Raw genomic sequence first — 22,298 nt, forward strand, 5'->3', positions numbered from 1 at the left:
AGTGTGCTGAAGAAGAGTTGACATGTATTTGTACTCCTTAGGGCCAGGCTGGTTCCCAAAATGGAAGAAGGTGGTAGATTGGGCACTTCCATCAGTTTTGAGCAAATTCGAAGAGATACCTCAATATCTACTTCCATCTAATTCTTCTGTTTGTAAGATGTTTGTTGTGTTTTGTACATGCAGTCAGAGTCATAAATGAGTGCTTTCTCAAATAATTTCAGTTTGGTTGAAAAAGAAGCAAGCCAAGCTATTTCACATTACTGAAATGCTATCACCAGATTTATAAAAAGAAACGTTCCTGTGAACAAGAAACGGACTACATATTATTTTAAAGACAGTCCTCTACCTTTCTTCTCGAACTCTTGCTGTCTCCTTTCTGACAGGAGAAGTGTAGCACATATTGATTATATGCTCTCTTCAGTAAAAATTATGTGAGGGTTATCGGGCCTCAAGCCTTTCCTCCTCAGAGTGAAGCAGTGAATGTGACCTCTGTATATATTGCTATATTCAGGAGATACTTGTCTTATTCAGTGTTAATATACTTGATTTGTGTCAATGATACCTTCACCTCATCAGCATAGCTACTCATCAGCTTGTTTCATTAACAACTTAATCCCTGGAAGTCTTTATATTGAAACTGTAATAAATCCATTCTGTGGTGGATGAAATGACTGAACCTGTTGCCGTAACCTCTTTAAGTAATTTCCATAATCTGTTACCAAGATGCAGTTTAAGGAAAGTAATTAGGTTCATTTACATCTGAAGCCTGTATCATAACATCACAGACAATAGGAGAGACTGCAAGGTACCTCTGGAAGTCATTTAGTCCAGTTCCCTGCTAAAAGCACAGTCAGCTACAGCTGAATTTGCTCTATCACCTTCCCAGGGATCAAAGTGAGACTGCTAATTTGGTTGTTCCCTGGATGTTGCTGCTTCTCTGTCTTCAAGAGAAGGATGATATTTGCTTTCTTAAATTGCTCTGGAATCTTCCTCTGTCACCAAGACCTTTCTAAGGCAGATGTGAGCGGCCTCACAGTAACATCAGCCAGCTCCCTCACTGCTGATAGGTCCATCCCATTAGGTCCATTGGACATCTGTGTGACCACAGAATTTGTTTGCTGCCATGTTTCAGACTCTTCACCATCTTATCTTTTCTTCTACACTTCTCTTAGGCTGATCCATGAATCAACTCTCACTCAGTTTTCATATTTCCTTGTACTTTCCTATCGTTTCATTTCCCAACTGTTTCCCATTCCTTCTGAAATCAGTTCCATATTTTTCCATTCCTTTAGGGCAGGGACAGATCATTTGAAGTCATCATTGCTCCATTGAAATCTGTACTCAACTTTACAGCAGCATTTCCTCCCACCCTCCTGCTTTTCTTTGGCTTGATTACTTTTTGAACTGCCTTGTTCATCCCTTTTATGCTCCTGATGCATTTATTAGTACATGGTGCACATCACCCTTTGGGCATAAGTTAATATATGTTCCATACCTTTTTTATTTCTCCTCTGTGTCCTTTCTCTTCATTACTTTGTAACACTCCGTGGTAGTCCACATGCAGACTTTATATGGCTTGTGTCTTAACCTTGATTTTATATTTTGAAATCTTTTGTTACTTTCTGTTTTTTGTTTTGTTTTGTTTTTAAGAGGACAAGCTCAAGGTACTTATAATGATTTTTTAAATGTATTTCTCACTTTATTTATAATCTCTTGCAAAGTGGTAACAAAGCTATTTTTCTTTATTAATATATCATTTCTATTGCCTCGTACTGCTGAAGCTGATCTGTTTTCAGGTTTTAAATACCCTCAGACTTCAGGAATACTTGCAGTCCGGATTTTCAGTCCAATCAATCTCTGAGTATGTGGCTCCCTGTGAATGCTATCTGACATTTATTTTTATTAAAGAGCTTTTTCTCCCTTGATATAGGAAACAGCAACAACAACAAAACACATAGACAAAATTACACAGACTTCGCAAAAAGTTATTTTTATACAGCCAGCCAGATTTGGGACACATCAGTACTGCTTCTGTCCCCTTGCTTTGTTCTCCTTGTCTTTCTTAATGATGATATAATGACACTTAAGGAATACTGCTCTTGGATGGGAATCAAGACTACTCCTGCTGTGAAGTCCAAGCAGAACGGTGTTGGTGCCTCAGCAGAACTTGCTTGGAGTCACCCATCCCCATGTGGGTTCACCCATGTTCTGTGGATTGAGCCCTTCCATGACCTCTGCTCACCCATTCACTTCCTGCTCACTTTTCTCTCCGTGTTATCAGTATCTCTCTCAAACTTCATGGCCAGGATTATTTGCTAATGAAAAAGCAGCTACTGTTTTCAGCATGTGCCTGCCTCATAAGCAATACCAAGTACCCTTCTTAAATTGTCTTCCAGGCATAATACCCACCTGGTCATCTTTTATTAATTTCCCCATTGCTTTGTTTAGTCTATTCGTAATTATCTCTGTAAATATTTAATGGTCACTACATTGATCTGTATAGCCATTCTTGCTTTCTGTAATGTCTCAGGCTTGCTGTAGAATACAAGAAGTACAGATTCAATTTAAGAAATTGTGACTGCAGAGCCAGCTCCTCAGTTGTGCTCACTTCTAGAGCAAATTTTCTGCCACATTTTGGAGAGGGAAATGTTCCCCTCATCCTCCATTCCTTGACACTTACGTGCTTTACAAACAACGTATTTCTTTTCATTCACATTCAATATCTTGACGTGCATTTGTTATTTGTGTGGCAGCAGACATAAAGAAGTTGCTGTCATGATGTGCTCAAAACTACGCAAATAAAAAACAGTGAGAAAAGTCCTGTCTCCTGGAGTGAACAGAGAAAAATAAGATGCTGCATTATCTAATTACGGATTCGAAGCAGAGCTGCCATTTTCCCCGTTGTTATCCCCTCTTTGATTTTATCATCTTTCCCTCCTGCCTGCTTTTCAGATTATTCTTTTTCAGAACACAAAGTCAATGACACATCTGAGTTTGATTCAAAGTGGACTTTCAGGGTAGGTATTGTCTCTCTCAGCTTTCAAAAGCCCACCTGCCGTAAAGTGCTCCCCCATCCTCAGGTAGCCCTCAGGTGAGCTCTGTTAGCATGATTCAGCATTGACTACTCTCAGCAGCATCAAAAATTCTCTGAGTGTGCGTCATTTTCCTTGAATAATTCCTTTTTCTATAGTGGTGCTTCATTAACACTCCTAACTGACAAGTTTTACCCTGATCTAAGCTTTCATTTCCACTTTGAAACGTCTTGTTAGACAAGCCTCAGATCCTTCCAACTCTGCTATGTGGCTGGTTTTCACCTATTATTAATGAAATGGTCAGAGATTAACAGTCCCCATTCCTGTTGCTAATATCACTGTGTGTGCTAAGGGCTATATCAGCAACTACATTGATGTAATTTTATTCATTTCTGCTGTAGGATATGTATAATTTGAAAGCAGAACTGCCTCTTCTCTACTCTTTGTTTCTCTTCTTTTTCTTTCAGTAATGAAATTCAAATTCTTTGCTGTCTTTATGTACAACTCCCATCCTACATGGCCTTTCTTCTTTGCTTGTGCTCTCCCTTGGGCACAGGTAACACTGCAGGAATAAAGTCACAAGATCCATCTTGCCTACTCATGTTTGAAACTTCTAGTCCACATTGGGATCATGCTGTAGTATGAGGCCTGCCCCCAAAGTAATGCTTCCTATTTTATTATGTTGGCCCATGACATCAGAGGTAGATGTCAGTGATGTGACAGTAGAGGTTGAACCTTTTCACCAGCATTCCAATATATTTTGCTCCCGTGTGACAGGTGGCAGCAGAGTAGCAGACTGACAAATTGATGTCAGACGTGGAAATGGATAGGAAGCAAAGATTTGGAATTGAATTCCTCCATGTAAAAAAAAAAAAAAAAAAAAGCAGCCATTGACATTCATCAGTGCTTGCTGAATGTTTATGGATACCAAGCAGTGGACATGAGCACAGTAAGGCAGTGGGTGGTGTGTTTCTGCAGGGGCAACTGTGAAAGACAAGGCACATTCTGGATGGTAGTACACAACTGTCACACCACAAAATGAAGAGTTCTTGTTCTTCACTGGTGAAAATGCTCACCTAGTGATGATGACGATGATGAAAAATAGTGGTTTGTAGCTGAGAATTTGCTCTACTAAATAGTGTGATTGTGCTCATTGTATCTGTTGTAGTTTCCATGGAAATAAACAGGAGGCATTTCCTTTGGAGCGACGTCTCTCTTTTTGCTTCACATCCAACTAAATGAGGGCATTTCAAGCCTAAGCACGTAGATTAATCTCTCTAATAAATTCATCTTCCAGTGGTAGTGTCCTAGTCCCTAAGGCATCACCTGTTCCAGAATGGTCAAAAGTGTATTTCATGGAAAGCTGTACCTTCTTGTAGTGTAACCTCCGTCACTGGTCTGAGAAACTAGAAATTTTCAATAGATAGTCTTACAAAGTCTGTCTTTTTCTCAGCCAGCATGGAAATCAGCTGAGCATAATTTTTTCAGCTATGAAAACAAAGCTATACACTATATTGTTGAATTGATCCTGAAATCTCTTCTGTAGAGGTATCAAAGCTTCAATCTTACTACTTATAAAGCATACCAAGTTTCAGTGCCTTGAAGAAGATTCAAAGCTTGCATTTGTGGGCATATTGAATTGGAGATGTCTTCCACTGATGGAAAGGATTGTAGCCATCCTGAGGTCCATTTTTAGGGACATCAGACTGAAAAGAGATTGCAGTGTGGGTAACTCTCCATATACCCCAACAATCTTCAAGCACTGGAATCTTCTCAGTCATATTTGCATTCAGCACACAGTAGAAGAATAAAGTCTTCTTCAACTTGCAGGCAAAGATCTATAATGACAGATTGTGGCCTTCAGGTTTTAACTAATAGTCATGAAACCAATAGACTTAAAATCTATTCTTTAAAAAGAGCAGACATTTTCACCCTAAATTGATAGGTGTTGTTATTGGAGTAATGATAGGTCACAGATCAGTTGTTGTGCTTCTGCTTCTTTCCAAGAATTTAGTATTCTGATCTCATCTCCTTTCTAAGGAACTATCATTGCTGGAATGAAGCTTGGATGACCAGACCTGATCTTCCTGTTGGTTTTGGAGGATGGCAGGCTGTTGATGGTACGCCCCAAGAGACCAGTGATGGTAATACTGCTTGAAGTCCTCCTTAGCTCTCTTCGCAGTGCTTGAGGTTTTTTTGTGGTATATGATTAGGTGACTGTAGCTAAGCACTTGGACTGTGAAAACCCCCTACACCAGATAACCACACTCATTTGTGCTCAGGGCTTTCTCCTGAGTTATTCTGAGCTCCAAAATAAGTCCTTGTTTTAACACTGCTCATGGCATATGTGCACAAAATCCTGCATGAGGATGGTCTTGCCTGGCTTATGAGAAATGTAGTTCCACTGCCAAAGAATGGCTTCCAAATTTTTGAAGAACATGTACAGGAGCCTCATCAAATGAATTCCCTTTCATTATGTATCAGCCATTCACTACAGCCCTTGTTAAACTGACTGAGCTGTAGGCAGGAGAGAAAACGTGAAAAGCCACTGCTGTTTCTTCACAGTCTTTAATTTTGCAATTCTTGAAAGACATTTTTCAGCAGATTTGCAGTGATATCTTTCTCAGGTTAGCTGATCTCTCCCGAAACTACCATCTGCTTTAACCAAAACCAACCTTAACTGCATTTCAACCTTTTGAGACATTCAGTGGGTTTCACAATATCATTAAGTTACCAAGTCATTAGGTAGTTTCACACTTGAGTCTTTGTTGTTTGGAGGGACAGCACAGAAATGAAGCTTTGAAGTTCTCACTTAGGAGTTCTGGTAAGCTAATGAAAAGCTTCACCAAACCCAAGGATTATTTCTCTCCTTACCTCTTTTCCCCACAGGTATGTACAGGTGTGGCCCAGCGTCAGTTCAAGCCATTAAACATGGTCATGTTTGCTTCCAATTTGATGCTCCTTTTGTCTATGCTGAGGTATGTTCCTGAAATTTTTTTTGTGCATTGAGCGTTATCTGTGGGACTGTAGCTGAGACAAAAGAAAGGGCTCCGCTGCAGTTTGTAGATTGTGAAGTTATTTGACATACTCACTGCATCAAAGACTAATATCATTATTATTTTTTGGCATGCAAGCCTGTAGGTGTGATATGGCTCTAATAGGTGATATGGATTTCTCTCATCTCAACTCACCAATGTAGAAAGCAGAAAAAGTTGTTCAGATCAAATTTCAGTATGTGGTCATCCAGATTCCAGCTATGATGGCAAATGAGTCACCAGCTCTAGCTACTCATTTTTGTTAGCTGTGACCTCCTTCTCAGGCTTGCCAGCAAACCTGGTTATGTTAAGGCTTCACTGCTTATTTCAGTCAAAATTAATGCTGTGATTTTAAAGACATCATTGCTCACCATGTTCCTTTTGGCTGCTTTGAGTCAGGGAGTGCTCACATGGGCAGTCTGACTGACAGATCTGAGAAGGTTATATCTCCATGAGGAACGAGGGAACCTGGCCTGGTGTTTTAACCTCTTACCCCACCAGAGTTGTGCCCAGAACTGCAGCAGCTGTAGAGCAAGTCTCACTCAAATTGAGTTGTATATAGCTTAGCACAGAAGAGAATAAGTATGTTTTATCTATGAAACACTCTCCTCTGGAATAAATCTTTTGATGTGAGGAATGTGTAATCGTGCTCCCCAAGTCTAAATGATATTTCTGTAGCTTACTCAGGTTTACTCTGGCTGATGTTCTGGAGTTGCATATAGTAAAATGCATCTAGTCATTATTGTAGAGTATGTCTAATTTTAAACATGGTATTTCAGTGTAAGTAGTAGGACTTCAAATCAACACGGGGAGAGTAGACCCACAGAAAGAGATCTGGGGGTTATGACTGACAGCAAACCAAATGTGAGCAAGCGGTGTGCCCTGGCAGCCCAAAGGGCCAATCATCCCTGGGATGCATCAGGCCCTGCACTGCCACCAGGCAAAGGAAGGGGTTGTCCTGCTGTGCTCCATACTATGCATTCACACCTCTAGCACTTGGGGCAGGTCTGAGTACCACAACATAAAGAGGGCATCAAACTGTTAGCATTCAAAGATGGTGAAGGGTCTGGAGGAAAAGGTGTATGAAGAGCGGCTAATGTGCCTTGGTTTGTTTAGCCCAGAGCAGAGGAGGCTGAGGGGAGACCTTGTGGCAGCCTCATTGGATTTGAATGTTGGATGGTCCTACAAGGAGCCAGGAGTGTGGAGCCAGGAGCTGGATTTGATGATCCTTGTGGGCCCCTTACAACTCAAGATATTTTCTGATTCTGTGATTCTAGTATGTGATTGTTTTGAGAGGACCTATACTGGCTTCCCTTGCTCTCTTTACTTCCATATATCTCAATCCTTTCTCATTTGATTTTATAGGTGAATAGTGATGTTATTTACTCAAGAATGGGAAAAAATGGATCCCAAGTGATAGAAAAAATTGACACAACCCATATTGGGAAGCTGATTGTGACCAAGGGAGTCGGAAGTGATGATATGGTAGACATTACTGAGAACTACAAGTTCCAAGAAGGTAACCTGAAAAAGAATGGGACCATACCAACATAGGTTTGCCTGAATCAGATCTTGAACTGTGAATTTACAGACTTCTGGCACTTTTTCCACTGCATGGAAAGCTGCCAACATGCCCTCTGGAACTCTCTCATTTCTAGCTCCAGCAGCCTTGCAGATGTCTTGATAGGAACACAAACTTTGTTTGCTACTAGAAATGCTTCATCCTGAGTAAGCTGTGGTGAAAACAAAGTGCCATCATGGAATAACTTGAAGCATACAAAGCAATTCAAAAGTTTCTATACAGTTGCTTAGGCATTTCTTATCCAGGCCTGAGAAGGACAGATGTTTGCAAAGAGTAAATCAGTGTAGCTTCATTATTATTAGCTAAGCTATATTAATTTGTTGGGTATAGCTTCAATCTTCAAGACCATCTCAAATGGAAGTTGTAAACATTTAATATTAACTTTACCACATGAAAGTTCACTGTTCTCATCCATTAATTTCAAGTGCCACAAAGTGAAAACACACACTTTTGTGAGTGGGCTAATGCAGTATTCCTGGTTCTTTTATTAATTTGATTCTCTTTTGTTTTTAGGCTCCGCAGAAGAAAGACTGGCTTTGGAGACAGCTGTAATGTATGGTGTTAAAAAGCAAACTACACAACCCAGCACATATCAACCACAAAAGGATGTCGAGATGGATCTCCAAGTGCAAAAGGCAGTCCTTGGCAGTGACTTTAAAGTTATTATAATTTTCAGGAACAAGAGCCGCAACTCCTACACTGCTACTACATACCTCTCAGGCAACATAGTGTTTTATACTGGTGTCACAAAGAGTGAATTCAAGAAACATTCTTTCAGTGCAAAACTGGATCCTCTTTCATGTAAGAGTCGCATGGTTGTTTTCAAACCTACTAACCTTATTTCTTCATGTCATTAACTGTCATCAACATCACTAACCATGGAGAGAGCCAATTCTAGTAGCTAAGAGTAAGATACTCTACTGGGTATCAACGAGCCCTGATTCCACGGTCATTTAGAGCTGAGGCAGTTTTCTTCAGGCTGTTGCTGTATGCAAAATGCTCTCCTACACTGGGCTGCATGACTGATTGATTCCAAGTACAAATCTGGCTTTGGAGGATGGAGTGTTTCAGGCTTTGTGTATTTAAAGTGATCTAAAAAGTGCATCTTTAGCTAGACAATGCTACTATACAGCAGGGGCATTTGTCAGCTGGGGACACACTCTGAAGGTGGCTTATCTTTCCCTGTGTAGTATTTGCTTTTTCCAGTGCCTTCTGGACTGTGGTCCAGAAGGGGAGATCATTCTTCTACATTTTCATGAGAAAAATTGCTCTGGACATCCTAGCTCACACAGCTGAGGGCAAGAATTCACACTTCCCAAAGTAGGGAAGAGGGATGTTCTCTTTTTTTTTTTTATTTTGGACTTAACTGACCTGTGTTATTTTGGTCATAGCAGCTCCATTTGGAAAGCAGTCAGTAAGTGCTGAGGATCTGCCATTCTTCAGTGCCATGGAGCAAGCTGGTTTGCACAGCCCTGGTTTCTCCAGCAGCAAGTGTCTGCCAATCACTTCTTTTTCTGACAGGCCAGTGCTCTTAGCTCAATGAGTCCAGATCAGGAAAAGTAATGAAAACATGCTCTGAAGCAAGCTAAATTGGAGTCTTAGATTCTTCTTGAGTTCCCTACTGGGACAGTAAGGAGCAATGATTTTGCCTTCTTGATGCTGCTACTGGGCAAAAGCAATCTCTGCTGAGTACAGTGGGAGTGGCAGGATGCTGGAAGCCCATAGGATGGATCTGGTGTTGGATCACAGCAAAGCTGGATCTGGCTGAACATCCCACCTGTCTTTTCTGTCTTGTCCCAGCTCAAGAAGCGCTACAAGTCTTCTCAAAGAGGCCAGGTTTCATTTCAGTGAGAAACCTCTGTGGAATCACAGTTCCTTCTGTGTCTTAAAGCAACCCTTATGCTTTCTTCCTAACTTTATTTATTTACTATTAATATTTACTAAAACTGCACATTTTGATGTGGAGCTGATTAATCTCCATAAACTAGGTGTCCATTTAGAAGGATCTGCGTTGTGAAAGTTATTGAAAATTCCACCTCCAGGCTGTAACAAAGCTCTGACAGCTGTTTTCTAACTCCTCCAAATCATTTGCAAGGACTTTGGATATGGACTCTCTGGGTTGCATTGAATTGTTCCATCAGAACCTATCAAAACACAGTGTGAGGTTTGAAATTTCATTGCATCAGTTATTAAATATTTGATCTGAAATACTGCAAAACTTCTGGAGATTTGGGTAGGCACAGTAAAAAGATCAATTTCAACTGCTTAGTCTAAATTCCACACCACTTTTATAACAGGGAATTCAGCTATATCATAGGAGATGTGTAAGTATTGATTATACTTCTTGCTGTGCTTCGTGCTTGCTTTCAGGACTTACAGTAAAGTTCTCTTGCACTAAAGGTATATGTAAGTTATTATCACCCCAAATATGGCTTCTTTAGTGTTTTGAGGTTCATCTATCTCCTCTGCTAAAGAATTGAAATGAATAGGTAATGTTTTAAGCATCACCAAGCTTTGTTGTTCATTTTTTCTAAGTAAATTGTTTCTGAAAAGCTTCCTGAAACTGTCCTGTAAGCTCTAAATTGACCACTGGTGAGTGAGCACAGAGAAAGGCACCTAAGAGAACAGAACATGCTTTTTCATTTTATTTTGTATATACAAAAAGTGTGTGTCCCCACTACTGCCTCTGGCCCAGGCAACATGTTTTAAGGCATTACCACTTTTCAACGTGGAAATTAGCTCACCATTTAACTACAGTCACCAACTTGTAGAGCACTTTGCCCAACAACAGGACAAAAAAACCCCCCAACTCTCACAAGTTATGTCTTCTCTGAAGGTACTACATAAAACTTGAGCATAAATCCTTTTGCCTTTTCCTTGGAAAGCAGTACACATGCAGGCAGGAATCATGTTTGAGCAGATGGGCAGTGTGAAGGGAGGCAGCGTAATCATTTGCAGCTGTGTGAGCACAGTCTGTCAGAGGTGTGTGGTAGAGGGATACCTCCTGAGGCACTCAAGCACAATTTGTAGGCTTCATTCATGCCAGTAAGTGTATACGTATCTGGAGGTAATAAAACACTACAGTATAATAAAGAAGTGTCAAAAGCATTCTTCCAGACTGTGATATTAAAAGGATGAAGCAAACTAAGTATTCAAACAGGAAGTGAATGAATGCATGATTTTCAGGGTAATGATTAAAGGAATTGTGTGGGTTGAAAACATCTTTGAGGATTTGAATAGCTTAAACCTTCCAGAGCCTTCAAAGGTGCTCTCTATTCAGTTATATTTAGTTTTCTTCTTCTTCTTCTTCTTCTTCTTCTTTTTTTTTTTTTTTGAAAGGCTGCAAGGCAGCTTGATTTTGTGTCTCCCTTGGCTTTCCCGGGTGCTGAAAGCAGTACTGGCAACTTACCAGCACAGCCAGTGCTAAGGAAATGGAAGTCTATTATTCTTTCTTTTCCCTGCAGTGATTAAATTTAAACAGAAAAATTCTTCTCTCCTTCCACTATAAAGCAAATTCTACTGAGTAACGTATTTATTTATTTATTTACTTATTTGTTTACCTTACACGGATGAGAAATACCTTGCCTCATTTATAATTTACGATTTGGGGCATTGTGGGAATTTCTTTTAAAAGAGATGCAAAGTGAGAGGGAGGTTGGGAACACATCAAGTAAATTTGAGGCTGGCCTGGTAAATCCAGGTCAGGTGGTTACCGAGGAAATAACTCTGAAACCAAATCGGGAACCTGGTTTTGATATGAGCAGATCAAAAGTGTAAAAAGGAGTGAATGTGTTCACCCAATTGAGTTCAATTATCTCAGTGTGTACCATGTATGTCACAAATATGATACAAATGATGGATGACAATAATAATTACAGTTAACAGATGGGAGATCTTGATATATTTACTTGGTTTATAATGAATTTTTTTAAAGGCAAGATCTCCAGATCTATATATTCTGCTTGGTCAGTTAGCAGATCTGCCTCTGCATCACATTCTCACACCATTGTTGGTCTGGGAATTGCAGTTCAATATGGTTACATTAATGATTCCCTGCATCTCAACCATCTAGCCCAGGGGGACTTGTTCCTTCCAATAATTATTGTCAGGAAGCACATGAAGGCTCTCTGGAGGGCATGCTGGAGACAGGAGGAGTCATTTGCTAAATGTTGCATGCAAGCCCATTACAGGACAAAGGCAGATATCCAGACATGTCCTGGGGAGCAGGCAGTCTCCCAAGTAGCCTGCAAACGCCTAAACATCTGCTCTGGTGGCTTCTTTGGTGGCATCTCTCTGCAGGAAAGAGAAGCAGAGAAAGCTTGGGAATAAAGGGGAAAAGCAAAGATTTACAAGGGCAGCACTCAGGACTGGTTTTAACCTCTGTGTCCAGCAGCTACTTACTGCCAGTGTTGCTTCTCACTTATTTTGTGGTAGTGCCTGGGAACCTTCAGTAGTGTCCTGGGCCTGTGGTGACAGGCAGGGGCAGAAGCTATGCAGAAACCCAGCCATTACCTCAAGGAGTTCACAACCTAAATGCAAAGAGAACAAAACATGAGAGGAAATAATGACGTAAAGGAATAAAGGTAGTTCGGGCAACAGAAAAAAGTCATTCTTTGGTGCTGGGTCACCTTTCTCCAAGGTATTCATGTAACTGCCATTGAACATGATGAGAGAGTTCAGATGCATTTTTTCTTTTCTGTTTCTCCCCTCAGCTAATGCTTTCGAGGTTATGATCACATCAGCCGAGTATCTCAGTGACCTGCTGGACCAAGCCTCTTTTCACTTCTTTTTGACGGCACGGATCAATGAAACAGGGAAGGTTCTGGCTATGCAGAAGGCAATGGTCCTGGAAATTCCCACCCTGAAAATCAAGGTATCTCAGGATTGTGAAGGAGATAAATCATCATGGTGTGTGTGGGCTGTTTGTTGACTTCTGGGATATTGACCTGTGCATGTGTGCATGTTAAACCTCTGGTCTAACATGAACCTTATGAACAGCTACCCATTGGAGTGTCTGAGAGTGTATATATGTTACATATTGCACTGAGCAGCCTACACTCGAGTCTGCATTACCTGTAAAAGAGAGCTAGAGTGGAGGAAGGAGAGGAAAAGTTGTGAGAAAGCTGGAGAAGCTCAAAGGGTGAAAGAGAGATTACTCACTCAAGTCACTCAGGTCTTCAACTACTTCAACAGTATTCTATGTAAAGCAGTGTGATACAGAGACCTCTCGCTGAGAAACAGATTAATGCTATTGCTGAAGTAAATTTGCTTGGAAAGTTCCTGCCCTTTTTATGGAAGCTTCTTCCAAACATGGATGGGTGATCTGCCTTTGGAATGGTACTTTCAAAGTAGTGCTTTGCTGCTGCTCTTTGAGGGTACTGTCAGTAGGGTTTTAAATATGTCTGCAGTTGGAGGCATGGTACATCTGAAACTAGAAGTGTAGTGACTGATAGGACATGGACTTTATGCTGTATTGCAAAGACTGTTTCAGAAATGGTCTGATAAGAATATTACTATTTTCAAACTGATTTTTTTTTTTTTTTAATTGAGCATTCCAGAGACAAGATAGGCAAAATGGGTATTTGAGGCAGTGTTTATCTTAAAAGTAGAGTTCTTTCAATTCAATATTTAAACAGAACATCTTATACAGGATTCTCAGTTTCAGCTTCAAAACATTGATCCTCCCTGCTCTTATGAACAAAGGATGATTAGTATATATCGGAAATGCTGTTGCCCAATATCCACATCTTCTAATAAAACTGACTTTCTCTCCTCTCTACTTCTTTTTCATATATAAATACATGAAATTTCATATATATATATATATATATATACTACTTTTTCATATATAAATACATGACATTTTAACAGCTGAATTTTTTTTAATCATGCTTGTATGCACACGTGTATGTATGTATTTTTTTGGAAACTTTGCTGTGTTGCTTTTTTAAGAAACCTGAGGAAGCTATCTCCCTCGTTTTCATCAGACTTCTTCATTGAACATGTTTGTCAAACTGGAGTTCTTAATGGGAAAGTAAAGGAGAAGAATGAAAAGGCTTCTTTCCTTTCACATCTTTGGATACACCTTTGATCTTTCTCTGGTTGTCTAAGGAGACTGTCAGAGTTAACAGTAGAGGAAATTACATTTTATTCTTATTTAGCTTGACATCAGATTACAGAAGTAATCTTGGCAAATACAAGTCACGATCTCAGCTGCATGTGTGGGAATTCAGGACGATTTTGAATTCCCTCATGTATCAATGATCTTCAAACACCTAAATGGGCAATTGAAATAAGGAGGACATAAGTCCTCTAATTGGGCTAGAGCTTCTGAATATGCCACTTTTTTTGCTAATTCAGGTGGCTAAATGCTAATCAAGCACTTAGTTGTAAGTGTCTCATCTGTTATCCCAGTCAATATATTGGTATTTGTCACGGAGTGATCCCTTAGACCAGAGTCTTTCCAGCTTTTTATAACTGCCAGACTCCTTAACTATTTGCAGGAGGACTGCAGACTCCATCATAGCATTTTAGTTTTACCTAGAAGTTACTTCTTTTTCTTAGCTACCTTTCTCAAAGCCCTTTCAAATCTTTTGTGGACCCGCTGGCATCTACCGGTTGTAAAATGAAAATCCTGCTGGAGCCATGCACGTCAGGGCTGGCAGGGAGCCTGGGGAGAGAGTAGAATAAGGGAGAATGCCTATGTTTATCCAGTTTCTCCCCCACTTGGACCTCAGGTCCAGGACTGTGAAAGCAGATTTCTACTTTTCCTGTAGAAATGTTGTCCCATCATGGGTAGAAAAAAAATGGGTAGAAGAATCTGTAGTAGTAGAGTCTATGGGCCCATCAAACTGTTTTCCTCTGGCTAGACTCTCTCTGCTTTGTGTTCTTTTGCTACATGTTCCATTTCCCCCTCTCTCTTTCCTTACTGGTACTGTGTTTTTAACCCTATGGATTTCACTGTGGGGCATTTTATAATTACGAGCTTGCAAAGCTTTATCCTTACTTTGTTCTGCAGACTAAAGGCGAGATGGTCGTTGATAGAGAAATGGCTGTGGTTGTGGAGTTCACCAACCCTCTGAAACAAAACCTGGAGAACGTCACACTCCGCCTTGAGGGCCCCGGTGTGCTGAGGACAATGAAAAAGGAGTTCAGGTATGGAAGCAAACACAATGGCCTTCTTCTTGCTCATGGGAGGCAGCTCACAAGAGACTCCTAACTAATGCAGTGCTGAATAATTCAGACGCTCTCTTTACTTTAAAAATCAGTACGTAGAGGAGCTATAGGTCTCAACAGTCAGGAGTTATGTTGTCCTTTGTGCAAAGGGGGACTGTGATAACATTTCATCTGTTCAGCACCAGTGTTGGAGAACAGTGTTGTGGCTGGAGGTAGCTGCTAATGCAGATAAAGTTTACTCTTTCACTGCATTACATAATTCTTAGTGCTTGACAATAGCACCTACGAGTCGCTATCACTGGAAGACAGATTTATCAGACACATGAGGTGTTTACTGCCACTCACTCAGTATGTGCAAATCTACTCTGGTGCTGCTCTTCAAAAAGACTTTTCTTCACTCATGTTAGTCATGATTATACAAGATGTTCAGATATCTCAGATGATCTTTACAAACTTAATGTCAAGACATAAAATGTGTGCTGGATGCAGTAGAGCCTGCTGAGATATCTGTACACAAGCACTTCCTCCTCAGCCTGTGGAAAAGAGAGGTTTCAGTGGCTTTCATTATACACAGTTGTGCTTCACAGTGACATGGGAGTGCTTCTGCATGAGAAGGTACTTTTCTAAACCCTCTTTCCATTTGAGTTCAGTGTTACAAGATTGTCATTAACCAGTTCCAGGATACGTAACTGGGATCCTTGGAATATTTTGCAGTCATTGCTTATTCTTGGACAGCCAAAGTGATGCCATCTATCATTACCTGTGCTGATCATCTCCAGGTTTGTGCAAAAGGAGTTTGAAAAATTGCCTGTACTTCAGCAGCTGCATAATTTGTCAGTATTATCTGCAGCCAGTAGGGGAGGTCTGAGCCTGATGGCACCTGGGCCAGGGATAAAGAGATCAAAACCAGTCTCTAGAGTGGAGCTGGACAGAAAAATGACTGTGAAAGGGCATCCTATTGCGCTTGCTTTGTGCACGTGGTATATCACAGGTGCTGCTGAACATGACTCAGCACAGTCCACAGGAGTTACACAAGTTGCAGCAGTAGCCCTTCTTGCTGCACAGCTGTTCCAGCCCCCCTGTTATTCTGCATCCTTCATGTTCCAAGAAATGCAGTGGGCTGTTCTCACCTTCAAGGATGCAGGAGTTGTTGTCAGGTACATCAAAGGCACAGAAGTCAGGGAGAAGCATGACTCACAGAACAGACGTCATTTTCCCTCAAGTCACCATGTTTTCCCCTTTGCAGTAGTGCCCTTGGCATCATTTAAAAATGGAAATGGATCAGCTTAGTCATTTTAAAATCTGTGATTTAACTTCTCTTAGATGAATGAAGGCTGCAGGTTATACACATAGAGGACGGAGCAGGGAGCAGTTGTAGTTTATTTAAATAATAATCACATTTGCCTCCATGCATTCAGAGTGATAAATGGCTCCTGTGTGTGATGGCTCAGCATATTACACAGAACCATTCATCACTGAATTCTCTCTCAGGAAAATCGGATTGGGGTGGCTTTACTACACTTGCTAAGGGAATTAAGCCTTTTCTGGGCCTCCCCTCTCCTTCCACTTCTTCCATATCCATCAGCAACTGTCACAAATGGGACTTGTCTTTAGCAATTGTTTGTGGGGATGAGACTTTTGACCTCAAGGTATTTTTAACATAGCTTTTTTATATCATATTGGTCACTCCACAAAACCGATACATGTGATCCAGTTGATACAACATTATTATGGGAATGAAGTGGCATGGGGGCTTCCGTCTTCATTATTCACAAGTCATATTTTGCTATTAGCTGGAGGCAGATGAAGAACATTACTTATGGAAAAGCCTTTGGCAGCAGCAGTGCCTACATGTGGTACAGTCTTTGCACAACAGATGAAAATTAACCAGGCAGTGATAGATATTGTTAAAAGGATTTTAGGCAAGCATACATTCACACTAGCTTGTAAGTCACTTAGGTTGTTTCTACATATCAGAGCTCAGTTAGTATTAGCATTTGTAGAGGGAAGTAAGTTGTTTTATTAGTCGGACAGTAGAGAAATAGGAAAAAGTGGGTCTGGTTTCCCAACACAGCTGTTGTCTTCCTGCAAATATATGTACATATATATGCAGAGATAATAGCAGTATAAATCAGAGATGATAGCACTGTGCCTTCTCACTGGGGTACTGTGGAGAAGTGGTCTGAGAACCTTCATCCTCAGAGAATCTGTCCCCCAGGTGCACATGAAAGTAGACCGAACCTTGCTGCATGGGAGACTTGTATAATATCTTCATCACTTTCTGTACAGATCATACCTTGCAGATAATTCACATAACTTCCAAAATAAAAATAGTATTTAACCTTGTGCAGCAATTGAAGTCATCACTTTATCATGCTGCCATTTTAGTGGGCATTTGATGAAGCAGCTAAGGGGAACAGAACATCTCTCATTAAGAACAAAGATAAAAAGAAGGAAGGCACTCACTAGAATCAGCCTGCACATGCTCACACTGAAAATGTGAGCTTTCTCTACTGCTGCTTTTCTAAAACTCAGTATCCATATACCGAGTTTTTGCGCTGTATGCACAAAATGTAATGCAGTGTTGTGTATAAATATCCAAGCTAACTGCTAAGGAGCTAGAATGGCTCTTACTCTAGCAATCACAGACTTGCACTAAAACAGTAATCAGGTGGGAGGATCCTCAGCTACCTCATTTAGTGTTAGTAAGATTTCTTGTCTTGTCACAACTTCTGCTAAGCCTGGGCAGCCAGCGTGTGCAGACTCTGGCACAGGACAAGACATGACATCTGTATGGGAACTGTTGAGTCACGGCCTGAACAACTGATTGATCACCTGAGGCAAGGACTGAGTCAGCCATGGGAGCAGAGGTGAAGGTAATTCACCTGTGTGACCAGAAGGGGTGGAGCCTGGCTGCATCTCTCCTAGACCCCATTTAAGGGCTGACTGCCACTGGGGAAGGATCTCTTTCTGGAGATCCTTCCTCTGTGGAGTCTTTCCTGCTAACCTAGATCTTCAGATGCAGGTGAGCATTTCTTCCCTGTTTGTTTCTTTTCCCATTTTCACCACAATACTCATTCCAGCTATAACACCAACTGGAGCAACATCTAATAGCTAAATCCTACCAGATGAGAGTTTTCAATGCTGACTAAAATTTAAGCTTACTTTATTCTTGCTTTATTCAGCTATTTAAAGAGTACCGTACCCATGTGAGCTGTGAATGCTGTCTCAATTCATAGTCTTCTTAATGCTGAGGAAAATAACTTTCATTTTTTTTAAATAACTCCTCACTCTTCCACCTTCTCCTTTGGTTTCTTTAACACAGCTATATCCTGACATCCCCCTAACATAATCAATCAATATCAGCCTTCAAAATCTGTACACAAAAGGTAGTGAAAGAATTGAGAAAATGGGTATCAATTTTCAAGGCTCTCTGTGCATGTTAATTGAAAATCAGAAGCAGTGCAGAATACATTTGGTTTATACTATGAGTAGTCATACATAGTACAAAAGAATAATGCTAACAGCAGGACTCCAAAAAAAAGCTGTCATGTAAAATGTGGCTTGGTGAGGGGATTTCCCAATGTTATGTCTGTGACAGAGGGTCTCAGCAGCTCATCAGTGCTGTGCCAGGCTCTCATGGGGATAGCCAGAAGTTATTTAACCATTTAAGGAATCACCAAATGTGGCCTACAGTACATGCATGAAAAGGAAATATAAAGTAGAAAAAATATGTGTTGGCTATAAACAATTTCATTCTGAAAGTGGACATGAGAGGAAACGGCAGGAGACAGAGGAAACCTGATTCATTTTGGAAATTTAGAATCTGCCTCGAGGAAGGGCTAGAAAAGGCTTTGACAGAGCTAGTGCTGAGAGGAGTGGAAAGTTAAGGAAATAATTTATAGGACACTTAAGAGAATAGGTGAAACATAAAAAGATCGAGACATGTTATATTGTCCACCTTCCGTTTCTCTGATTCTTGATCAGGTTGAGAGTGTTGTCTGATTACTATACTGTTACTTTCCTTTTTTTTTTTTTTTTCCTACAGGCAAATCCCAGCAATGTCTACCTTGATCTGGGAAGTAAAATGTATCCCAAAACGACCAGGGTTACGAAAGCTGATTGCAAGCCTGAATTGTGATGCTTTGAGGCACGTGTATGGTGAGCTGAATATCCAGATTCAGAAACCATGAAGCAAGATGCCATCTTCATCCTTTCATTTTGCTCTCATGTTTCAAAATACCACATTAGAGGAGAAAAAAGAGACAGTGGTAGAAATCTGCTTTTTGTTTTTTTTATCATCCTTGAGTTTCACTAGATTCAATAAGGAAGAGTAAATGGCGACACAGGGGAGAGCATAAAAAGAAATCTGTATGGTGAATGATTCAAAATTAGATACACGTAATCAAAGGCAATTCTAGGCCATATTATTGCTGTAGTTCACTTGTATTTATGGTCTTTTGCAGTAGTGCTGCAAGGGAATCTGAAAGGCTCCATTCACCAAAGTAGTCTGAACTTTAGTTTTAATTAAGGCCTGATATTTCACTGAAAAGAAAAAAAGGAAGAACTCAGTGTTATAAATTCTTAGAGTGAATTACACAACCTTATGGTAGATCGTTCAGGCTGCAATAAAAACAGGTATTTCTAGCTAACAGGACTGCTTTATCTTACAGTGTTATAATTTTAGTTAATGGAGAGCACGCTTTGCTGGAAGCACTTATTAGGGTTTGATATCTACCAAATATTCCCAGCTCTCACTTCTCACTTGCCACTTCACTCTGCTTTTTCTCCTGTTTTTTTTTTTTTTTTTTTTTTTTTTTTCCATGTGTCTATGCGCCCATTCATAGTCACTCTTTTGCTTCATACTATTCCTTCTGTTTGATTGATGAAAATTCATAGCTTTTCGTGCTTCTGCTTAGAGTTTGTCACACCAGTCTTGCATTTTCTGGTCACATCTCTCGCATATGGTATGTTCTCCATTCTTTTCTGCCTTTTCTTCTCTCCTCATTTCTCATGTGTGTATGTTCTGGGGAGCTCACTGCCCATGGCATTCCAGGCTCTGCCACCTGGCCCATGGGGCAAAGGAAAGCAGAGTGAGGAGTAGCCTGCCAGCCCACAAACCTAACAAACATCCCATGTGAACTGTGCCCAAGAGTCACCAAGAAATCATTGCCTGGGAAGACTGAGGGACAGAAGCTCAGCTTACAGGAATAAAAATGCATCCTGAGGTTCAAAAAATCTGCAAGCTGGTCAGCCTTCTCCCTTGCTTGCAGCATGTTCCTCTGTGGGTGCAATGAGGCCTCCCAAGGCCTTGATCCTCTCCTGAAGTCATTCTAGCACAAAGAGTGCTCTGAGTCTGTGGTTCACGCTCCACTTTATAGAATCATTCTGAGCCATGGACTCCCATGTGCTAGGGGAGCAAGCTATGTGCGTATGGTCATTACTCATCCTTCCTGAACTCCTTCTCAGGACCTTTTTCCACGTGAGATAAAAATGCACATGCTGCAGTCCCATGCCCAGCTGTGGCCATTCTCTCTTAGCCTCTGGGGGTAAGAGCATATCCCATATGAATGGCACAGGTGAGACAACAGTTTCCCAAGAGGTTAAAAGGAACCTCATGCTCATAAAACACTGTGGTTTTACTATGCCAGGTCATTTTGTGATCTCGTTAGTGAGAGAGCAGGGGAGCTATGCCTTCTTGCCTTCTCCTTCTTGCTGCATATGACTTTCTGCAAAACTGGTGACCAGTTGTTAAAAATAAGTAAGCCCAGGAGGGGAGAAATGCAGGTTGCCCTTTTGCTGAAGTATGTGGAGCAAAGCAGAGATTCACACCACGTCACATCACCTGTTCAGTGAATAACCATGGATTCTGGAACACCAAACCCTTTGGGGCTTTTGCTTCAGACATGGTGATGCACTCATTTTGTACAGCTTATGAGACTGCACTGTACACTCTGCAATGTCAAAATCTCCTGGAGAAGTCCTCTGTGGCACAGGGGACAGAACAGTATGTTGTAAATGCGCAGCGACCATCTTTGTTCAGTAATTAAGCAGTTTTAATGGAGTTTACATCATCTAATACAATTATCCGTTTTTTGCTCTTGTCTATAAACCTGCTTTCCATTCTAATCTTTTATTACTACAATGTAATAGGAATTTACAATAAAGTATATCTATCTGATTGTGCTCACGTTGTGTGTCCTATATTTTGATCAATTGCTTCTTCTATGTTGCAGCACTACAGACACCACTTGCTGCATCTTAAGTACAAGCTGAAAAAATTTGCGTCTTAGCCGTACTGATAAAGGTGTCTTCTCGTGCTGAGGAGGAAGTTTTGCCTTTATTTCAGAAAAAAAACAAGGGAGGAAAAGAACATTTATTTAGGATGTTTGACTGTTTGTTTTTCTTTCTGACTGTCTACCTGATGCATTGGAGAAGGTGAGCACATAGCTGTGCTAGCAAAGAGAATCACTGGTTTCTCCTGGAAATTGCTTTAATATGTCAGAGCCCATTAAGAGGCCTATGTTCTCCTAATGAAATCTTACCTGCATCCCACTTCTTTAGTGTCTTCCTCTCAGGTAAATATTCTAAGGCACTTTACTATCAGCTGTTAAACTGAGTCATATTCACTGAGAAACAGGAAATAATTTAATAGATACTTTGCAGAGGGATATATAGGAGCAAAGAGAAGTTCAGTGATAGTTGTGAAGGAAGCCGGGGATGTCAGCAGCTCTTGGCAGTGCTGTACAGAGCTGCTTACAGAAACTTAAGGACAGAAGAAGAATGGTCTCTAGGATTTCAAGTACTCATCCTGCTGTGCACGGATTGTTGATTGAGAAAACCTGACTGGGGATGCAGGGAGTACTCTGATAATACCATATATTTGCACAGAAAATGATAATCGGGTCTTTTGCTTCTCACCCTGTGATCTACCCAAGGTCATTTGAGTGTATGTACTAATAACATCCTACATATTGTTCTTCATTGGTTCACAGAACCACAGTGGATCTGAATTTGTTATATGTGATGCATTTTACTCACATTAGCTACTAGTTTGTTCTCCTTTGTTATCTCTGCACAAGTACTCGTGTTGTACTCCTGTGATAGCCAGTAGTTGAACTACTGGGAGCTTATCTGCTGCCTGGGGCCTCCATCATCATCCTGTTGGCTCCTATTATCATCCTATGTAGTGAGCATTACTTTTTAGGCTCAGAAGTAGTTTATTCTCCACAGAATGGCTACCTACTATTCCTGTCTATTAGTTACCAAATGTACATGTAAAAATAAATATTTCATCATGCAATAGTAGAAAGCAAAGCAGAAGCTGAAACAAAATCAGTAATAGACATCAGGTCATTAGATAATTGCTCTTACAGCTAAACAAATCACAGACAAATCCTGACAAGTCCCAGTGCCCATGTTGTTAGCTTATCAGCAAGCTGTGACCTTTCACAAGCAATGACAGCATCTTAT

General features: G+C 40.6%; 1 protein-coding gene across 7 annotated transcripts in view; it reads left to right on the forward strand.

The window, feature by feature from the left end:
• F13A1 (coagulation factor XIII A chain) overlaps positions 1–20,994 on the forward strand; it is a 203,030-nt gene extending 182,036 nt beyond the window's left edge. For all 7 annotated transcript variants that reach the window (XM_090136981.1, XM_090136976.1, XM_090136977.1 and 4 more), the window contains 7 exons: positions 5,073–5,176; positions 5,922–6,010; positions 7,433–7,586; positions 8,163–8,450; positions 12,362–12,522; positions 14,668–14,804; positions 18,874–20,994. In XM_090136981.1, the coding sequence (XP_089993107.1) occupies positions 5,073–5,176; positions 5,922–6,010; positions 7,433–7,586; positions 8,163–8,450; positions 12,362–12,522; positions 14,668–14,804; positions 18,874–19,018 (1,078 nt within the window). In that variant the 3' untranslated portion in view covers positions 19,019–20,994. The remainder of the gene's footprint in view (positions 1–5,072; positions 5,177–5,921; positions 6,011–7,432; positions 7,587–8,162; positions 8,451–12,361; positions 12,523–14,667; positions 14,805–18,873) is intronic.
• The last annotated feature ends 1,304 nt before the right edge of the window (positions 20,995–22,298 follow it).

The sequence above is a fragment of the Phasianus colchicus genome, chromosome 3 (genome assembly GCF_987193195.1).
Source record: "Phasianus colchicus chromosome 3, bPhaCol1.hap1.1, whole genome shotgun sequence".
Classification (NCBI taxonomy): Eukaryota; Metazoa; Chordata; class Aves; order Galliformes; family Phasianidae; genus Phasianus; species Phasianus colchicus.